At 41.3% G+C, this 19,451-nt stretch overlaps 2 protein-coding genes across 2 annotated transcripts; both read right to left on the minus strand.

The window, feature by feature from the left end:
- Nucleotides 1-370: 370 nt before the first annotated feature.
- On the minus strand, nt 371-4,165 carry nme4 (NME/NM23 nucleoside diphosphate kinase 4). The gene is made up of 5 exons (XM_054758828.1): nt 3,935-4,165; nt 2,358-2,488; nt 2,178-2,279; nt 903-1,015; nt 371-830 (listed from the first exon to the last, which is right to left on the minus strand). The coding sequence occupies exons 1-5, from the start codon at nt 4,053-4,055 to the stop codon at nt 710-712; spliced, it is 588 nt and encodes a 195-aa protein (XP_054614803.1). The 5' UTR covers nt 4,056-4,165; the 3' UTR covers nt 371-709.
- Nucleotides 4,166-4,998: 833 nt separating this feature from the next.
- On the minus strand, nt 4,999-19,267 carry xpo6 (exportin 6). The gene is made up of 24 exons (XM_054758811.1): nt 18,556-19,267; nt 17,848-17,938; nt 17,015-17,127; nt 15,596-15,793; nt 15,214-15,373; nt 15,008-15,085; nt 14,281-14,803; nt 12,728-12,854; nt 12,097-12,206; nt 11,902-12,010; nt 11,697-11,789; nt 11,489-11,558; nt 11,232-11,391; nt 10,961-11,053; nt 9,760-9,904; nt 9,385-9,534; nt 9,101-9,290; nt 8,879-9,034; nt 8,038-8,152; nt 7,658-7,829; nt 7,386-7,547; nt 6,571-6,669; nt 6,270-6,500; nt 4,999-5,626 (listed from the first exon to the last, which is right to left on the minus strand). Exons 1-24 carry the CDS (start codon nt 18,556-18,558, stop codon nt 5,525-5,527), a joined length of 3,450 nt encoding a protein of 1,149 aa, XP_054614786.1. The 5' UTR covers nt 18,559-19,267; the 3' UTR covers nt 4,999-5,524.
- Between the last annotated feature and the right edge of the window lie 184 nt (nt 19,268-19,451).

Genomic DNA, 19,451 nt, shown 5'->3' on the forward strand with positions numbered 1-19,451 from the left:
CATAATTAAAACAGTGCAACACAAAAGAACTCCATACGCAATGCCGACCTAAAGTCAATGTAACTATTCATTCAAAGGAACCAAAGTCATTCAAGTACAAAATATCTGCATTATTCATTAACGGGTATCAACTGAATAGTTTATTCTTCACTTGAAGCACCAGAAATGGTTCAAGTTAATATTATTGAAATTACAGTTGAGAAAAGTCTTCTTGACTGAGTAATTGCAAATACGCAGATTTAGCGGCAGTATTAATTCAAAATTCAATTGTAAAAAATATATAAAAAATACCTATTATACATATATTATTTATATACAGACAAATGATAATTATAATAATTTGAAAGTAATTAAATTCAAAAGCAAAGAAGAAATTGGTTAATTGATTTATTTGTAGAGTTTAACTGCAAACCATTTGGACTGCGTCCCAAGCCTAACACTCAATGAGTTTATGCAAACTTCTGAATTAAGTGTGTGTCAAGAAAATCATTTGGATATACGACATGATTGTGTAGAGCTGGAATGAAGTCATCATTTCTACTAGTTTATACGTGTGCTTGTTGATGTTGCTGAAATAATACCATTTCTGCTATTTGCTTCCTGAGATGAATGATTCAAGGATTAATACTGTGCATGGTTTTCAGGCTTTCAAGGACCTAGCAGCAAGAGAAGAGGTAGTAGCAACACTGATCCTCACTGCTCAGCATCTTTACTCCTCACAGGTGATGGCCTGGTCCCAGCAGTCCCACTTGAGGAGCTCCTTTCCTTGAAACCAGAGGTGAATCTCCCTCTCAGCTCCCTCCAGGGAGTCGCTGGCATGGACCACGTTCCTTTCAAATCGCGACACATTATTATTCCTCAGCAGCCGAGACGACCTGCTTGGTCTGGTTCTGTAGTCTAACCTGCTGACATGAAGGCTGAAATCTCCCCTGACTGTTCCTGCTTGGGCTGCGGAAGGGTTGGTGGGCCCCACCATCACACGAGATGCCTGCACCACATTGTGACCTTCCCACACCTAAACACAAGGCAATGACATGCACTTAAGTCCAAAAATTAAGCCCAAGGTTGTTCATACTCTGGCCAATGTTTGACATGAAGTGTATTTTCATGTAGTGAATGGTCATCTTTTAGCTGGAAATATTCAGTGTTCCCAAGCAAGGGCGGGTGGGGGCTCATGCTGCGCTTCAGAAAGTTACACTACATGTTGGAATTTATGTCTCCCCTCAGTGAACCGCAGCTCCCAGGGTCAATAGCACTCATGCAGCCCCACACCATGACAGGACCACCGCCATGCTTGACTTTAGGCAAAACACAATTAGGAATTATTGTTGCAGAAGGTACGTGTTCAGAGTTAGCATAGTTGTTTATTATTCCTCGTCGTAGTAGTAGTCGTAGTAGTAGTCGTAGTAGTAGTAGTAGTTACATAGTGCTACATAGTGTGCTGCCATTTTTGCTCACCGTGAGTTCACTGCTGGCTATTGCTTGCCCAATTAAAGAACCCCTTCCTTAAAGCAAGCTCGAGTGCCTCTGACCATCTCATGATCAAGATCACGGGGCACACTAACGCTAAACTTTACTGCCATGTTGGGGACCACAAAAACCATAAGTTTGATACCCCTGCTTTAGATAATAGTGGCTGTGTTGACTCATTTTCAGTGGATCTAAATACACACTGCCACACAAGCTGTACGTTGACTACTCTAAAGTATATAAGCGTTTCATTTCTATGGTATTGTTGCTTGACAAGATATGCTGTAATAAAAACATTTGCTCAAATGTGAGTACTCACTTTTGTGAGGAACTGTAACTGTCATTCGTAAAACAACTTAAAATGGCCATTTCCAGCCAACAAATATTACTATTCAACACATTCAAATTAGAATGTGTCCACGGTATGCATAATAATGCATAGATTTACTGGCTGCACCAACAAAAAATTGTATTTTTGTGTATAAAACCACGCATGTGGGCGTTATTTTAAAGGTTGCTTGGAATAATACTGTACAACTTTTAAGTTAAGTTTAAAAAAAGAATTTTTTTTTTTTTAAAAACATAAGCCATCACACATTTCATACAAATCAATGCTATACTTGTACAGCAGATGTAATTCAATGTAATTAAAGTAGAAAACTGCTACATCAAAATGGAATTCAAAATGAACATCACCAAGCTCTCACCATGACAACCACAGGACCGGAGGTCATGTACTGCACCAGACTGGGGTAGAAGGGCTTCTGGGTCAGTTGGCAGTAGTGCTGAGAGAGCAGCTCCTCCGACACCTCCCCAACACACAAATACACGCATTTCAAACAACGCATACATCACTGCCCACAGAGGGTATAGTATATAACACGTACTTGCAGCATTTTCAGGCCCACCAGCTTGAAGCCCCTCTGCTCAAAACGACAAATGATCTGTCCCACAAGACGACGCTGGACGCCGTCTGGTTTGACAGCAACAAGAGTCCGCTCCTTGACATCTGGGAGGCCTGGTGGCACAGAAGGACATGAACTATTACACATACAAGAGGACAGTTTTGTTAAAAATAAAAGCAAATGCAAAACAGGCTTCGCTACACATCTTAAAATAAAACCTGAAACTTCCAACTATTTGCCAGTAAGCTACAGACATGTACAGTATGTGATATATGGCATCCATTACGTTGGACAAGTACAGCTACAGTGTACACAGTGGTGCTTCTTGGAGCATAACACACTCTGTCTGAGAGGCGTGGACAAACACAGCTCATTAGCATTAAAGCTGCAGACACACAAAATGACGTGTTGCCAATGGGGCTCAGTAAAAGCACTTTTAAACTGTTTACATTCCAGCATCAGGAGTAGATTTTGGGCATTGAAATTGTAGATTTTATCCACAGTCTTTAATATGTTTGTGCTGCTATGTATATATATCTACTTTTCTTTGGGTTACAAGCTCTGCCTAGCAACAAGTAGCCAGGCAAACTTTTTGTGACCAGGTAAAAACTAATGCTAATCTTTACTACTGTGTTTAAAAGATATTTACAATTTCAAACAAAGCAAGACATTTTATAATTAATTACACACAAAGTGTGTTTACTAAATTTTTCTTAAATTTCCTATTTTCCTTAAAGTGTAGGTATGGCTATCTGAATATATTGCAAGTTAGCTAGCTTTCTTTTGGTTACAAATTCTGCCTAGCAACAAGTGGCGTGGCATACAAAACATTGCTGTGTCTAGAAGACATTTACAGTTTCAATTAAGTTTTACAATTAGGGCTGTTTTGGAGTATTTTACTTAAAGTGTTGGTAGCTACCAAGACATACATGTATTGCAAGCTAGCTAGCTTTCTTTGGGTCACAAATTCTGCCTAGCAACAAGTAGCCAAGCACACATAATAATTCTGCGTCTACAAGATATTTACAATTTTAATACCGATCATCTGTAGTTAGCCTTGGTTGGTGCCCCAGCATCTTTTTCATATAAAACGTCTCGGCTCCTCTGAAACCTCCTAAGTTGCTTTTACAATTACCAGTGTTTAGTTGTAGAGTATAATAGAGCACAGCACACTAATGGATGGCTGCCTGCCTTCAATTAAATACACATGTGACTCAGTGGAACAGCGTCTGTACCACTTGACAAGTTCCAATGTGAATGGAGCTTCATTTATAATACATACGTACGCTTGGTTGGGATCATTGCGCAGGGCGCGCGTAACGGTTTGGCACAATTGTGCGTAAAAGCTGCGCCTTTGCTCTCCTCTTCCTCCTCATCGCTGCGTGTCTAACCCACATTGGGTCCGTGACCTCTTGGCAGCGGTCGTGATCAGGCAAACACGCAAAAAAAAAAAAAAAAAAAAAAAAAAAGTCGGTCCAGAAACACAACGTGAATCCTACAGTTAAAATCAGTTGTGTGTTTTAAATACAATTTAAAATCAAATTTAATTGTCTACTTACTGGACTTGCTCCTGGGGCCGCCCAGTAGCGTAGCGGACAAGCGAGGCATCAGTGCCTTATTTGTGGAGTGTCCCCTCCATGGAGACAAGAGTGGGAGCAAAATCGAGCGTTGCAGCAACATGGCCGTGTATTCGAATCCTCTGTCGAAGTCTCTTGCTTGGGACTTTTAAACTCACGAGTCCTCCCCGCCTGGTTGACCCCCTCTGACTGGTTGCCTGTTTGTCTACAAACATGTTTAACTCCACTGGTGCCAGAAGTGCGTGTGTTATTTGGTAATTGACGTGTCTCATGTACAGTATCTGATATGGGCTAAAGGTGGTCACAGACTCCTGCTGGGCGTTTAACAGTTAAATCTTTCATTAATAATTGAAAACTTAAGAGCTTTCCTGTCTGAGATGCACACACTGTATCCCATCAGGCAGTAAAAACACGACTGCAACATTTTTTTTGGACTTTTTTCAGTTTATGGCAAAATCGAGCCACAGAGAGGTAGCGATTCTAAGAAGGATGAATTATCCCAATTGTCCTACTGCATCAGTTATCATGGAGTGTGAGGTCTCCATTAGTCCTCTGGGTGGATAGCCGATATTTTCTATAAATCATTTTATTAATTTAAAGCAGAGAAAAAAACTCTGCAAATATGCATGGGAGCAAATGTCCCAGAGTTAAAAAAAAAAAAAAAAGGGGGACGAGGGAGGCTGGGACAACACGGACTTAAGTAAACCAGGTCCCTTTCGTAACCCAGAGCACAAAGACTCTATAATTAAACGAACCGAATATAACAACACTAGAATGTAACCACCCTGAACTCCGCCTCTAACGCGTATCACTGTCACCTGCTGCTTAAATGCAAGTCTTTTCAGTGACATCAAAATTAAGAAAATGCTTATCTTAATCAAACCTGAAGAAAAAGACAGCATTTTTGGCCCTTGTTGAGTTCTCAAGTATTGCTACAAACATACAAAAATTGAACGGGTTCCAAATAAAACTGACCCGTGTTCTACGCACAAGAATCTCTGCGGTGGCCTACGGACGACTGTCAGTACAAACAAAGCCAGAGAAAAAGCCTTTTGTAAATAACATTACAAAAAGTCTCATTGAACTTTATTAAATGAAGCAAGTTTTCTCCTTTTCAGAATGGAATGATATGAAAAGTTCTTAAGTTGAGAGTCTGTCTCCTTTGGAGATGAAAAAACCTGAAGGCAAACAATGAATACAAGCAGACATTTTAAAAACTCAAAATGAGTCGAAAGTGCTCAGTCCCAGCTCGGCGTTGTGGCCGAGGCCAGGGAAAGAAGGCCTGGCTCAGACTGGTCCAGGTCTGGGCAAAAACAGCCAAATGCAGACCAGATTTAAAGTTCCTGCCAATGATTCATCGGCGACACGTACGGTGGGCGCTGCTTTAAAAACAAGAAGAAGAGTGCGCCGCCACACGTCTACAGTAGAAATCAAGGTCAAACAGCAGCATCCTCAACTTTCCTAAAACTCTGAACGCATGATCCAAAGCTGGGATTTTGGAGTGTTGAGTTAAGTGGTCAGCACAGGCAGTCCTTGAGCGTCCCGGTTTAATTGTGAAGTGGTTCAGTCGCACTAAAGCTTGATGGTGCCGGTGGGCAGGCTGCTGTTACACAGTCTGTAGTAGCGAAGGTCGTTCACCAGCCGCTGCACACTTTGAGTGAACGAAGGAAGGTCCTTTGCAAAGAAAGCAAAACATGTTCAGAGTAGCAAGAGGGGGGAGAAAAAAAGTACAGTGGAAACTTGAAGTCGTACAGTTCGGGCCAACATTTTTGTGGCAAAACACGCCATGGTAAGACTTCAGCTCAGTGAGAGAGTGACTTTTGTGTGAGACGACCATAGAACCAGAAATGGAACTAATGACGTACACTACCACTCCAAAGTTGGAAGACACTTTTCCATTCAGTTACATGATAAAGTGTCTCCAAACAACCGTAACTAAAGTTTGGACACACTTTCTCGTGATAAAGTGTCTCCAAACTTTTGACTGGTATTGTAGGTAAGCAGTATACAGTAATCCCTCATTTATCACAACCTAATAAATACGTTTAACATTATTAGAGCCTTCCAGGCATGAAATAACACCCCTATAGTCACAATTACCCGGTATAGGAGACATAATAAGAAAAATAAGCCATTTAAAGACATAAATAAGACTGTGCTTGTGGGTTACGGCCACAACAGCAGCCTGTGTTGGGGATTATTATGCCTTACTATTTGCAAAAAGCGAGAAAGTATGCTCAAACTGTACTATACATCAACTTAAAAGAGTCATCCATTAATCAGCGTATGTGGTTACGTCTAGTGTGTTTGTTCTTACTCGTTCTAGCTTGAAGTTCCGCGCGAGGACAGCTCGTTGGTTGGTGTCCACGCCCTGGCAGCCGTTGAGGAACTCGGGCATGAAGGCGGAGTAGAAGGCATCGAAGTCCACGGAGGCCATGTTGTAGATGGCCAGAGTGATTTCCTCCTGGAGTAGGTCGTGACTTTTGTGGAGAAGGACCTGTAGCAGCACGTTGATGAAGTGGAAGAGCATCGAGGTCCGGAAAAGCTTCTAGCGAGAGGGATGAGCAGGTTTAAGGGACACGGCCGAGCTGATTACTGCCACAACTGGTGCCACTTACTCTGTGATACAACTTGTGCTTGCTGTTGAGGGACTCCAAGTAAGACAGATTCTGCTTGAAGATGTGGATGTCCGGCTGCAGGAAAGACTGTCCAAACGCCTGGTGCAAGCAATGAAAGACAGATCGTTTACTTCACTCTTACGGTTTTTCAAAAATATATTTATGAACTATGTTGTTTCATGGTTTAATATGGCCTACTATTAGTCAAAAAATATGCATATTCAAACAAATTTTACATATTTTATGCCTTAGTAATCATTTTCAATCATAAAAATGACTAAATAAACAAAAATACAATTATATGGCATTCAGAAGATGAATTCAAAGACGAGATGAGTGTAGTATTCTACACTGGTCACTAGATGTCAGTAATGCTCCTGTAATGTTTGGCTGGACACAGGAGCACCAGACTTGCTTGCCGGAACAACAGGCTTTTATTGCTGGTTTGAACGATCTCACGAAACATTTAAAACACACAAACTTGAGTATTTGTCTTAAATGGCATATTTTATATATCGGGTAATACAAGCGTAAAGGTGACCAATAGGGGTGTTATTTCTGGTCTAGAGGGCCCTAATAATGTTACAACCCGTATTTAGAAGGTCATAAAGAGCTTTTCTCTGCTAACAGCAAAAATATTCCATTTGTAAATAAGGACTCCTACTTTGCAGACATTCACTTATCACGGACCAGATTTAAAAAAAAAACAAAAAAAACCCAATGTGCCTAGATTTTGTCCATAAAGTACAATTTGTTACTGTTGTAGTAAAAGTGGTAACAAAATGACAAATCCATGCACATGCATGCACACACACCTGCATGGCAGCCGTGAACTGGGCCTCGTTCTCCATGGCGTCTTCTGGGGCTCCTCTTTGGACACTTGTTAAAATGGAAGTTTTAAAGAAGTACCTCCAGTTTTGGTGAAGTATTTGGTATAGTAACTCGAACATCTCCGCTTTGACATCAGGGGAGGACCGCTGTCAAAGAGCAGAGTCCAATAGCAAATGAATGTATCTTAGTGCTTTATTGTAGGTTTCCCATTCATCAATATCAGCAGGTACGAACTGAAATGAAGTAGCCAACTGACCTCTGCCACCACAGGGTAGACCTGCTCCATGCACAGAGAGAGGATGCTGGGGAGGAACGGTTTGAAAGCCTGACCAGGCTCTTGCACCACCACCTGCAGGATTTTTAGGAACTTCTGTACCACCCGACACCCCGCACTGCCCTCCTGCAAAATGCTGGCTGCCAGCTGCTCCCTGAAAGACAAAAGTGGGACAAGACATCAGTATTTGGAAGTGTTGTCGTTGTATTACGTTGATGTTAGGAAGACAACCAATAAATTCATAAAAGTATATTGTCTGCCACCTAAAACTGAAAAACAGTTTTTCCCCATCATCAATGCATTCGTTAGAATGCCCTTTCCTAAGGCGGTCTGACTAAAAGAAGAGATTACTGTTGCTTAACCTGGTGAACATGCTGAGGAATGTGTGGATGATCTGTCCAGTGAAGGCAACGCCCATCTGGACTCGCAACGCCTGAAACAGCGTCAAGAAGAAGGCCAACATCTCATCCGTCACATCTGAAAGGAAAAGTGACTGTCAACAAGAGTAGCCAATAATGAAACAATGAAAAGTAGGCACAGTGATCCATAGTTTATCATGGTTGATTGGTTCCAGACTCAACCGTGCTAAGTCAATTTCCGCAAAGTAGGATTCCTTATTTATCAGTGGAATATTTTTGCAGTTAAGAGCATAGAAAACCTGTTTGCAACCTTCTAAATATGGTTTTTAACATTAATAGAGCCCTCTAGACATTAAATAACACCCTTATATTCACCTTTACACTCGTATTACCAAATACAGTAGACATAATTAGAGAAAATAACCCATTAAAAATCATAAATAAGACTCCTGCTTGTGAGTTGCTGTAAATGCTAGGGGAGCTGTGTGGGTGGCGGACAGGAAGTGACATTGGGGATTCAGCGTTTTAGCGTTGTGTGTGTTACAGCCAAAACTGTAGCCCCTGTTAGGGATTATTGTGCCAATGAGATAATTCAAACCTGCAATAAAAGCCTATTTTTCTCACCGAACATTACAGTAACATTACTGACACCTAGTGACCAGTGTAGAATACTCTAAATAATCAGAGCATCTTTGAATGCCGTGTCTGAATCATTTATACTTGCATTTTAATTCATTTAGTATTTTTATGCTTGTAAATGTTCAATTTAGGCAAAAATATTTGCTTAAACATGCAGAATTTTTTATTACTAATAGGCAAACCCCGACATACAAGACATACTGACCTGGCTGCTGAATAAACACTGGGAAAAGGCTGAGGGACACTTGGACAGACTCCTGCAGACTCTGATAACAGATCTGACGGGATTTGGTGGATTCCCCAGAGATGCTGTCCACTATATCTCTGAGAACCGGCAAGGTCTGCTGGATCACCACTTTCACTAGTGGAGCAGAACCATGTCAGGGCAGGAGAAGGCATGTGATTGCTTAAAGAAACAAATACTTACATGCGTGCATTTCAGGTCGCCGTGGAGTTACATTCACCGTCCCTCTTAACATACGATATTCCCGGGTGAGTGCCGCCAGCAGGTTGGCGTGGTTGCTGGAGCGTGTTTGCCACTGCTGCTCGTTCTCCGGTAAATTCGGCCACGGGAGCAGCAGCATGTTGGATAAAGCCCGACACACTAGCAAGTGAGCCTGCAACCGCACACACACACAAAAAGCAGTGAATACAACCTTGCAGCGAGCGAGTCGGACATGGGCGTGTGCAGAGGCAGCACAGCGCATTCACCTCGGGGGGGAGCCTGCGGGTCTGATTCTCAGCAGTAATGAGGTTGAAGATGTTCTGAACGGCTGGCATCGTCACCAAGAACACAGGTCGCACCGTGGAGGTTATGGAGATCATCAGATGACACGCCGAAAGCCGTAACTTTTCTGGTACCTGCAGTTACATTTTGGAAAAAAAATGGAAGAAAATGTCACTACTTGGCGTGAATAATACTAACTTTCCAAACCTTACCCTACTCTGAATGAGTTATAATAATGAATGTTATATTCTCTTCATGGTTGCATTCTGAACTTGATATGAATGCATTCCTCGAATTGGATCGTTTGCATAGAACACCAGAAAGGAGGGAGGAAAGAAAAAGAACATTCAAAAAGTTACCTTTGCAGTGATAAGGGGGCTACTGGCATCGACTGCAGACGTGATGAGGGTGACAAACTGACTCTGGTTTTGACTGTGGACCTCACTGTAGAACTGTGCAAGCCAATGTGAGTAGGCTTGCAAAGCAGCAATGGCCTGCGCATGTCTGCAACACACATGCATCTGGAACATAACTGACTGGGATTTACAGTTGCTCATTTAAAGTCACACAGTGGATCCTCCAAGTGTTGCAAAATTTGCTGTTCAACCCAAAACTTCTCATTGAGCATCAAAAGCATTAACTCCAGTGCTGGAGTTAATGGACCGAACCAAATGAGAGCTGAGGGCGCTAGGCATCGAGCTAACACCCCGAGCTGTCAACTCGATGTCCAGTCTGACTCTTAAGGTGTCGGGGAGTGAGGTTTATCAACATACTTTCATACAGCTCCACCAGCTGGCATCTGTCACACCAGTGGGTCTCAATTATTTTCTGTTATGCCAAGTAGGATTCTTATTTCTAAATGCAATAGTTACATAGAGCACAAAAAGCCTGCTTAAGACCTTCTAAATATGGTTCTTAGCATTACGAGAGTCCTCCAGACATGAAATAACGCTTCTATAGTCACTTTTACACTAGGACTCTTGGACATAAATAAGACTTTACAAAGACTCACACGTTAGCATTGACAGCCTGCTTGGTAGCTAATGTGTCATCAACGCAACGTTCCTGATACCTCGTGGCGGGCAGAGGACGCATATGCAGTGAACACTCACACAGGAGCTGCTGTCAGGCATAACTCACGCCAGTCACTGGCACTCTCCACACTGCTAGTCATGCTAACACTCAGCAACTATACAATATCTAGCTGACCTCACACATGTCACTTCCCAGGCCCCACCTCTTAAAGGTGCACATGTCACAGAAATGACATTACATATAACATCTTCTAAATGCCTTATGTGGGTTTCCCTGCATGTGGTGCAGCAGCACAACAAAATAAAAGTTTTTACTTAAATTGAAAACATTTTTCAGTTACATATTGTACAAATGGATATACAGTATATGCTATATAGATACATATGTAGCGTATTATTTACGCACACATTTACCATAATTAGCTTGACAATTTAAAATATTATTAAAATGTTTCACTTCGCTCTATTTTCACAAACATGCTCCAGAATCGCATGTCTGCCCTGTTGGCCCGAGGTGAATACTTACACATCTATGAGGTCTGGTTTGAGTACAGAAGGCACAGCGGTCTCCAGGTCGTACAAGCTGATCTGAGAGCCGTAGCAAGTCACTTCAACCAGCCTGAAATTAATAATAATAAAAGTGTATCAATTAAATGTAAAAACAATCATTTTTAAATAATAGTAAATACACTACAACATATAACATGCATATAATGTTTTAAATTGTAGCCACCTTACAAGTCCAAACAATAGCCAAGTTGCATTATAATGTACTTGAAAGGTGAGCTCTGACCGACCTCTCGACAACTGCAAGGGCGTCAGTGAAACGCGACGCAAAAATCTCCCCTATAAAATGTTCGGCCAAGCGGCCAACGGCTTGGAGAAGGGAGCTGAGGTCCCTGAGAGAACAGTGGAGTCGACGGCAGTCGTTCTCAGCGGTGATATTTAATCTCCGACCTGGAATGATAACGCAGTGTAGCTCGTGATGACATTTTCCTCTCAGGCACCAGAACCAAGCCCACTCACAACGATGGGACGGACTGGTATGTCTTACTTGTGCCAGTGGTGACAATAAACTGCTGCAGTCCCAAGTACACATCCAGGTTTTCTTGAAGGATTGGAAACTTGGAAACGGGACAGGTAAGAATACAGGTTATTCTAATTGGTTTATTAAAGCCGTCTCACTCGACCAGTTAAACATCAAATGTCATCTTTTAGGGTTAAGGTCATTCATTCAGATTAAACCCGATTAGATTTCTTACCAAAGTAGAGAATGCATGGGAAGGGAGCAGCTCCATCACCTTAGCAACAACCTCCAGACTCTGACGCAGGTACTTTTGCCATTCAGTCTGTTGCTATGGTTATAGTTGCAAATGACATTGAAATGCATGCAGTGAGAAAAGGTTTGTCTTTTAAGATGTTTCGCTGCAAAGATATACTTAGATGCAAACGTGTGCGTGTTCTTACATCGTCATCCAGAGTCTCGTCATCCAGCTCTTCCAATTGAGCTTGATTGTATCGGAACTGGATGCGATTTAGAACTTCTCTCAACAGAAGGACTAAGGCATCTTTGTACCTACAACCAAACAACAAATCAAGCTGGCGATTGTAGAAAAACAGTTGAACGGTCGGTGAAAACTTTTTTTTTTGGACTGAAGTTACCTGTTGAGAACACTTTCTCTGTCGGCCAGTCTGCTTTTGATTTTAGTTGTAAGAAAATCCAAAAACACACTCCATATATCCAAACAGGCAAAGTAGCCCTCATGAGCAGGCTGGAAAACAGCATAAAAAAAAACATGAGGAGGTCCAATAGATTTTTAAAAATGCTTCAAATTTCTTTGCATGGGTGCACCCCAAAATGTAACTATGGAGGAGCGATGGCACGACAGTTGGTTACGCTGCGCGCATGCATGAGTGCACGTTTGTCCACCCCCTAGTCAACATTTTTTTCCACCGAGGGCCACATACTGAAAATCAAAGGATGCTGGAGGCACCTTGATATTTTTTATGTAGTTTTTAATTTTAGAAAAAGGTTAAAAAAAAAAAAAAAATCTATTTACAGGCAAAGCTTGGTGTTATTTGCATCAACATTATAGCTTCTTCTCTTTACATTTTGCTCTGGTTTAAAATTTATTTCTACCACACACCCCTGCTGTAAACTTTGGGCAAACACTGAAAATGATCCTACTCGACTGCATTGCTGCCTAAAATGTCAGGTAGATATATTGAAAAGTAATAAATAGCATTCAAATGGAAGGAAAACAACCCCACTTACCATTGCAGGGGTTCTTACCTGGTTGAAGGTGTACTTGAAAAGCTGAGCAAGAAACTCTACTATCGGAAACTGAGGACTGGACTCAATCCGCCTCAAGTGAACACTGACAAACAGGCGCAGGAAATCTGTGAACTTTTCCAAATAACTGTCAGACGAAAGAGGGACAAAAATGGTTAAAAGGTTATTATATTCAAACTTTCATCTTGCAAAAAGACAACGTGGCGCATATGACGGCATTCAAAAGGACTGGGTCGTTTAAAGTCAACCAAGCCCCAATACTGATGTTCTAGTACGGGGGTGTCCAAACTTTTTCCTTTGACATTTTGAATAAATGTTACATATATTTAAAAACAAAACTGCAACTCAGCTTTGTAATATTGGTGGAAAAGCCTATTAGTATCAACTTCGTGTTTTTTTCTTATTTTTGCTATTTTTTCCTAAATATTTTTTAAACCAGCCCATCCATCTTCTATGCCACTTATCCTCACTAGGGTCATGGGAATGCTGGAGCCTATCCCAGCTGACTTCGGGCGAGAGGCGGGGTACCCCCTGGACTGGTGGCCAGTCAATCACAGGGCACATATAGACAAACAACCTATTTTTTAAATCATCTTTGTAAATATTCTTTGTAATATTATGAATATTCCCATATTTTGACTTCATTCACATCTTATCAATTTTTCCCCAACCTAATTTTCCAATAACGACAACTTTATTTTGGGTTTTCTTCTCATAATATTATGACTTACAAAAAGAAAATTCTTTAAAACATATCTCAACTCTATTCTACTACAATGACATTATCTGTCCTCGCAATATTACAAGTTTATACTTGTAAAAATCAGATTTTTTTCCTCATTCGAATATCACCTTTTTCTCTTATTTTGACAGCCCCCCCCCCCAACTTTTACAACATTTGCCAAGTAAATTTTCTTCTCATGTTTATTACTTTATTCTCCTAACTTTTTCTACAACCTAATTTTCCAAAAATGACAACTTTTCATTGTGTTGTTTCTCATATTATGACTTTAAAAAAAGAAATTTTTCTTTAATATTTCAACATTATGCGACTGAAATGATATTTTCCTTCATATTACTTTATGTAATAATGCAACTTTTTCTTGTTTCTTGTTTTTGAAGTCAAACTTTTTTCTCTTAATATTGACTTTATTTTTGTAACATTACAGCTGTTTTTTCCCCAAATTGTGCAAGTGTTCTTGTTAAATTAAATGAATAGAATGTGCTGCGGCCAATAAAACAAACAAACAAAAAAGCCGCTGCGGGTCACACCTTGGACAACCGTGTTCAAGCAGAACAACAATATGAAGAATGGTAAAAAACAAGCTGTATTTAGAGAACAGAAAGAGGATGTTAAAATGATGGCATGTGACTGACGTGATGGACACGACTTCATGGAGAAACAAGGGCTGGTTTGTTGTTATCGTTACATAAACAGTCCCAAACTCTCTGACTAAAGGTGGAACCAACTCCCATGGTACACAAAATACTACAAACTACAACCACAATAGTACAAGTATTGTTGAATTAATTAGTGCCAATCAACAACAAACCTCTCATCAAGTTCCTGGAGGCGACTCTTGACCGTATGAGCGTTATTCTCGCGAGTGAGCCTCTGCAGAAGAAAGAAGGTCTGCTGGAACATGCGCAGCAGGTACTCCTCAAAATCCACCGGCACGCAGTTCTTTGACACCAGTTCATTGACACAGGTCATGGCGAGCACGCCAAGGCGGGAACGATCCACTTTGCTGCCCTCGACCTGCCGCCCCCCTCCATTTGACGTGGGCAGCACTGTCCCGGCATTGAGCTGCCCGTTAGAAGACGACGAGGTGGAGGAGATGAGGAACCCCGACTTGGCCTTTGTCCGAAGATCGCAGCCGAAACGTGCAAAGTGGAAGATTGACGCCAGCAGGGTGGGTGTGATGCTCGTGGACAGCGGGATCCAGCTGAACAGGTGAGCTAAACACTCCAGAACAAGACAGCAGAGCTGCTGGGTCTCGTTATCCAGTGCTGCCATGGGCTGGCAGAGAAGTTTTGAGTATTGACTGCCTTGAAACAATGTGCCCAAAAGTTCCACTGGAAAATTGAAGACACAAAAGTGATTCAATACAATTAATTGTGTTTTCAGATATTATACTAATTTGCTTTGTCACCTTAGCATTTATTGACCTACACTGGATTGGACTTAGCATCTTCCATATACAAAAAGCATCCTTTCATTTATCTGTATGAAAGTGTTAGGACACCCCCACTGTAGTGACGACGGTTACATCCACTCACCGCTTTCTCCTGAGGTGGGTGAGGGTGGCGGTGTAGAAGCAGTGATGCTGTGCTTGTCCCAGTAAGTCTCCAGGATGCCTGCAAATCAACATGTGACATGAATCCAGCCATTATTTATTCATGACAGACCTATGGCCAGTCATCAAAACACTCCACACACGTGGATGGCATCTTCACCAAGGGAACAAACAAAAGGTTTCTCTTACCTGTCAACAGTCCAAGCACTGGAGGTACCTGATCCAGCAGCAGTTTACGCAGCTCGTCTTTCCTGGCAACACTTAAGTCTTCCCGAGGACATGCGAGTTCCTCTGATGTGGTTTTCAGCATCACCAGGCCTAATGATGCCAAAGCTGGCGACTGGATTAACTACATAGGACAAAGAGATTGCAACATTTTCAGTTTTGTGCAAACAAGTTCATACATTTGTGACAATGTCACAAAGAAAGTGTGTTCTATGTGTAAGGAAAATTCATTAAACCATTAAAAACAAGTTGATTTACAGATTTTGGTACATTTGCTGTAAGGTCTGCTTCTTATATAACCTCTGGGGGTAGCAGTGAACGTCTTAAGCGCATCAGCAGGGCTTACCTGAAGCGTGTTTGTAAAGAAATCGTGGTAGAACATCGGCCAGTCTTGGCGGCCGATATCCACGATGACTTTACAGAGTTTATTACGGATGAAATAGGGCACAGATTTGTGCTGTTCAAGTAGGAGTTTGGGCAAACAGTTACGAATCTCCATCTTGTCTTGCGACGCCACACCGATCCACATCTTGTTGACCAGGTTCTGAAAGTCAAAAGGACATTGCGATCACACAACTTAGGGAAAATGTGGGCCTTCAGAGCACTTGATGGCTATTACTCCGTTATCCCAGGCTGTGTTCACATTTATTTGGTTGCTCAGACCAAAGTAAACACATAGTACGTGGGGCACACATGTGGGACAGCTCGCTTGGCTTTCACATTTAGTCGATTGATCTGATTAATCTGTGGTTTCAATTTGAGTAATTAGTTAGGCCCTAGACCAGGGGTATCCAAAGTGCGGCTCACAGCTGTTTTTTCAATGGCCCTCGGCAGATTCTCAACATAAAATTAAACAGCAAAACTAAAAAAACAACAGCTATTATGGAAAAAAGGCCAGTAATTTTATGAGAATTTCAGAAATATTCACAGAATAAAGTTGCACTAATAAGAGTTAAAAGCAGTAATCTTACGAGAAAAAAATGTGGTAATTTTGCTAAAGTTGCAATATTATGAGGGAAAATAATATTTTTGAAGCATAAAGTTCAAACATTAAAGAAAAAATTAACGCTATTTTTTAAAAAGTTGTAATATGAGGGGAAAAAAAAACGATAATGGGTCTGCTTTCATGGATGACTAAAAGAAATTAATATTCAAACTTGAGAGGCTGAAATCAGAGGATATTTGCATTTAAAAAAAACAAACAAACAAAAAACGATTAATCGAGTACCAAAAAAGTTAATTAATACACATAACATCCAAAGTGCATTTTAGAAACATTTATTAAGGCATTTATCAAGGAAATGAGGAAGAATGATAACTGCATGCATACAAATCACGTATAAATTAAAATTAAATATCAGAAAGACCACAAACTCAGATATTTTACGTATAACTGTGCAATGAACACACAAAGGAGGAAGATGACTAAAATCCATCCATCCACAAGAGACATCAGTCGTATATTACATATTTTAATGTCATTTTTGACTTGCTGTCTCCCGACCCACCAGCTGAGAAGCAGTGGTCGAAATGATAGCGTTTCCATTCGACCAATCAAACAGCACGACCTGAGCAACTACACCAGAACTTGCTCTAACCAAACCTGACAAGTATGAACACATTCTTTAATTACGGATGTCTTTTCGTGCATGAATCACATTTCAAATCAACACTGTTAAGTATTCTTAAGCAAGTGCAATAATAAAAGTTATTTTGCTGAATGAAACGAAAAATAAAAGACAATAACATGAAAATGGTGACTTACTTCAAATACCGTGAGACTATACATCATGACATACTCATTCCGGGTATTAGAGAGGAAGAACAAGCAGTGGCGCCACGCTCCAGTTTGCTGTGCAAAGTTATTCAGCAACTCTTCTGCAAGAAACAAGGAAGTGGCAATCATCACGCATCACCACCAAAAGGTGTTCCGAGCGACGCAACACACAATGAAAGCGATGCATCGCGACAGAGGAAGTGGTGGAATCAACTTCACTTTATTGGCAAAAGGGTCTTTCAAGTCAGAATAAGTAATTTTCTGTCAGTGTGCTATTTAAAGGTCCACTGTTATGCAAAATTACATTTTTAATGTTGTTCTGGCAGTGATGTGTGTCCCGAGAAACTGTTTATGATCACAAAACGTGACAAAAATATATCACTTGTTTGCTCCCGTTTAGAGAGACGGACGCTCAAACTGACAAAACATGACGTAATCAAAGGGCCAGACGAGATGTGTACGCTTCGCTACACATCTTAAAAATACATACACTGGCCAGCTACAGACGTGGGAGCTGTACGTGTGTCATTTTGTTTTTCTTCACGTGATATATGGCATCTATTGCTTCAGAAAAGGGCAGAGATACAGTATGTAAAAGGTGGCTAACGCCGTGGACATACGCAGCTCATTTAGCACCAGTAGATCTTACCAAAAGCTCTTTTAAAATGATTAAATTCCAGCATCAAGACTAGATTTTTGGCCAATACCTCTGAGACTTACTCAAAATTGCTGAAACATACTGTAATAAGAGACCTTTAAATTTAGAGGAACTACAGTGTCAGGAGGTGCTTTGATGAAAAGCAGTTTTGGACAGCACATACCTATTTCTCTCTGTCTTTCATTGGTTGTACAGCTGTGAAAGAACTCTGTCATCAGGCTCTCCAGTGCACGTAGCGATGCCTCCTCGGAAGCCTGGTGGGTAACAATAATAATAATAACAAAGGCACTACAGGTTTACACGCAACAATAACAAATGAAATAGGCATTAGAGCATTACGACATCTTGAAAGAACTTGATCATCTGGCAAATAGTGCAACACTTCCTAATTGGGCACATCTAAATTAGAGCTATAATAATCCTCCAAATCAAAATGCCAGTGTGGTTAGAGTGCATTGTCTTACGTAATTATCATTCCACATCATCGGGATTATAAAATAAGGCAGAGGTGAGCGTTTTCACAGGGCCGCTCCTGTGGCATGCGGGTCTAAATTCCTCACATGAGCCACAACTTGCCGGAGCTGAAAATATGACTTAAGGAAGTGTTTAGTTTTGCAAGATGGGCGTCTTGTTGTAGAAATGGCCTATTCAGCTGTCACATCCCGTCAAATGCATGCACACCCAAACCGTTACACGAGTTTATATTCGCACAGGTTAGCTTCATGGAAACACACATGTAAAGACCTTAAAGCTCATAATTCGCTCTTCCGGTTTCAAAGCTCTGAATCAGGAGCCCCCATGTTAGCCTTTAGCATGTGCGACAGGAAGACGACACGGCCAATGAAGGGAACAGTTGTGAAATTGTACTCACCATGTTTGTCTGCCTGAGATGTTCTCTTCGGCTCAGTTAGTCTCGGATTAATGACAATAATAAACCGACGTTAAATTACCGAGCTAGCCTAAACTGCAGCTAGCGCTAGCTGAGTTGTTGCTGGCTAACGTAACCGAATAGGGGATTCGTCATGGTCCACTCGCTTTAATTCGCGACTCCACGACCAAAAGGCTGATTTTTAGTTTGCCTAAAATGTAAAACATTTACTTATTTTAGCCTCGACTGCTAGATCGCTAAGCATGCGCGGAATAGTCCATGCTATCTACATTTGCTGTGCATTATCGTTTCATTTCAGCAACACCTCTCTTTGGCCGACATTCACCACTCGTCCCAACCCTGGAAACATGTGCAACGCTGGTTAGCTTCTTTTTTATTAAGTCGTCAAGTAATGTCAAGGTTTAGTGACCAAAATGCTAACGTTGCAGCGGCTAACTCACTAGCTTTTCGAGAAGGATGAAGGCATCATATTCGTTCGCTGTGTGCTAGCTTGTCGCACATAGACAACATGCTTCCAGGGCTGGCGCTCGCAGTAACTTGACGCAACCGTTGGTAAATTTAAAAGTGTGCCAATGTCCACATTAAACTGATTAGTTCGGGAGTGCTCAGCGCGTTGGTGCTTGTTATTACCCCCTTCAGTGTTTATGGGGCGTCTCAGGAATATGTTATGACTGCACGACTGTCTGTGACTTCGCCACTTCCTCTGTTGCACCAGAACTCAACCAACCTAACGCAGTTCTGTCAAGGTAGCGAGCACATTAAAAGCACGAGCATCCGGTTATGACTTCCAGATTAAAACAATTGTTATTCAGGGCTAATTGGTCTTGCAAGTCTAGGTGTTGGGATGTGAGAGCATAAGGATAAAAATAGCTACGTAA

The sequence above is a fragment of the Dunckerocampus dactyliophorus genome, chromosome 18 (genome assembly GCF_027744805.1).
Source record: "Dunckerocampus dactyliophorus isolate RoL2022-P2 chromosome 18, RoL_Ddac_1.1, whole genome shotgun sequence".
In the NCBI taxonomy this organism is placed as follows: domain Eukaryota; kingdom Metazoa; phylum Chordata; class Actinopteri; order Syngnathiformes; family Syngnathidae; genus Dunckerocampus; species Dunckerocampus dactyliophorus.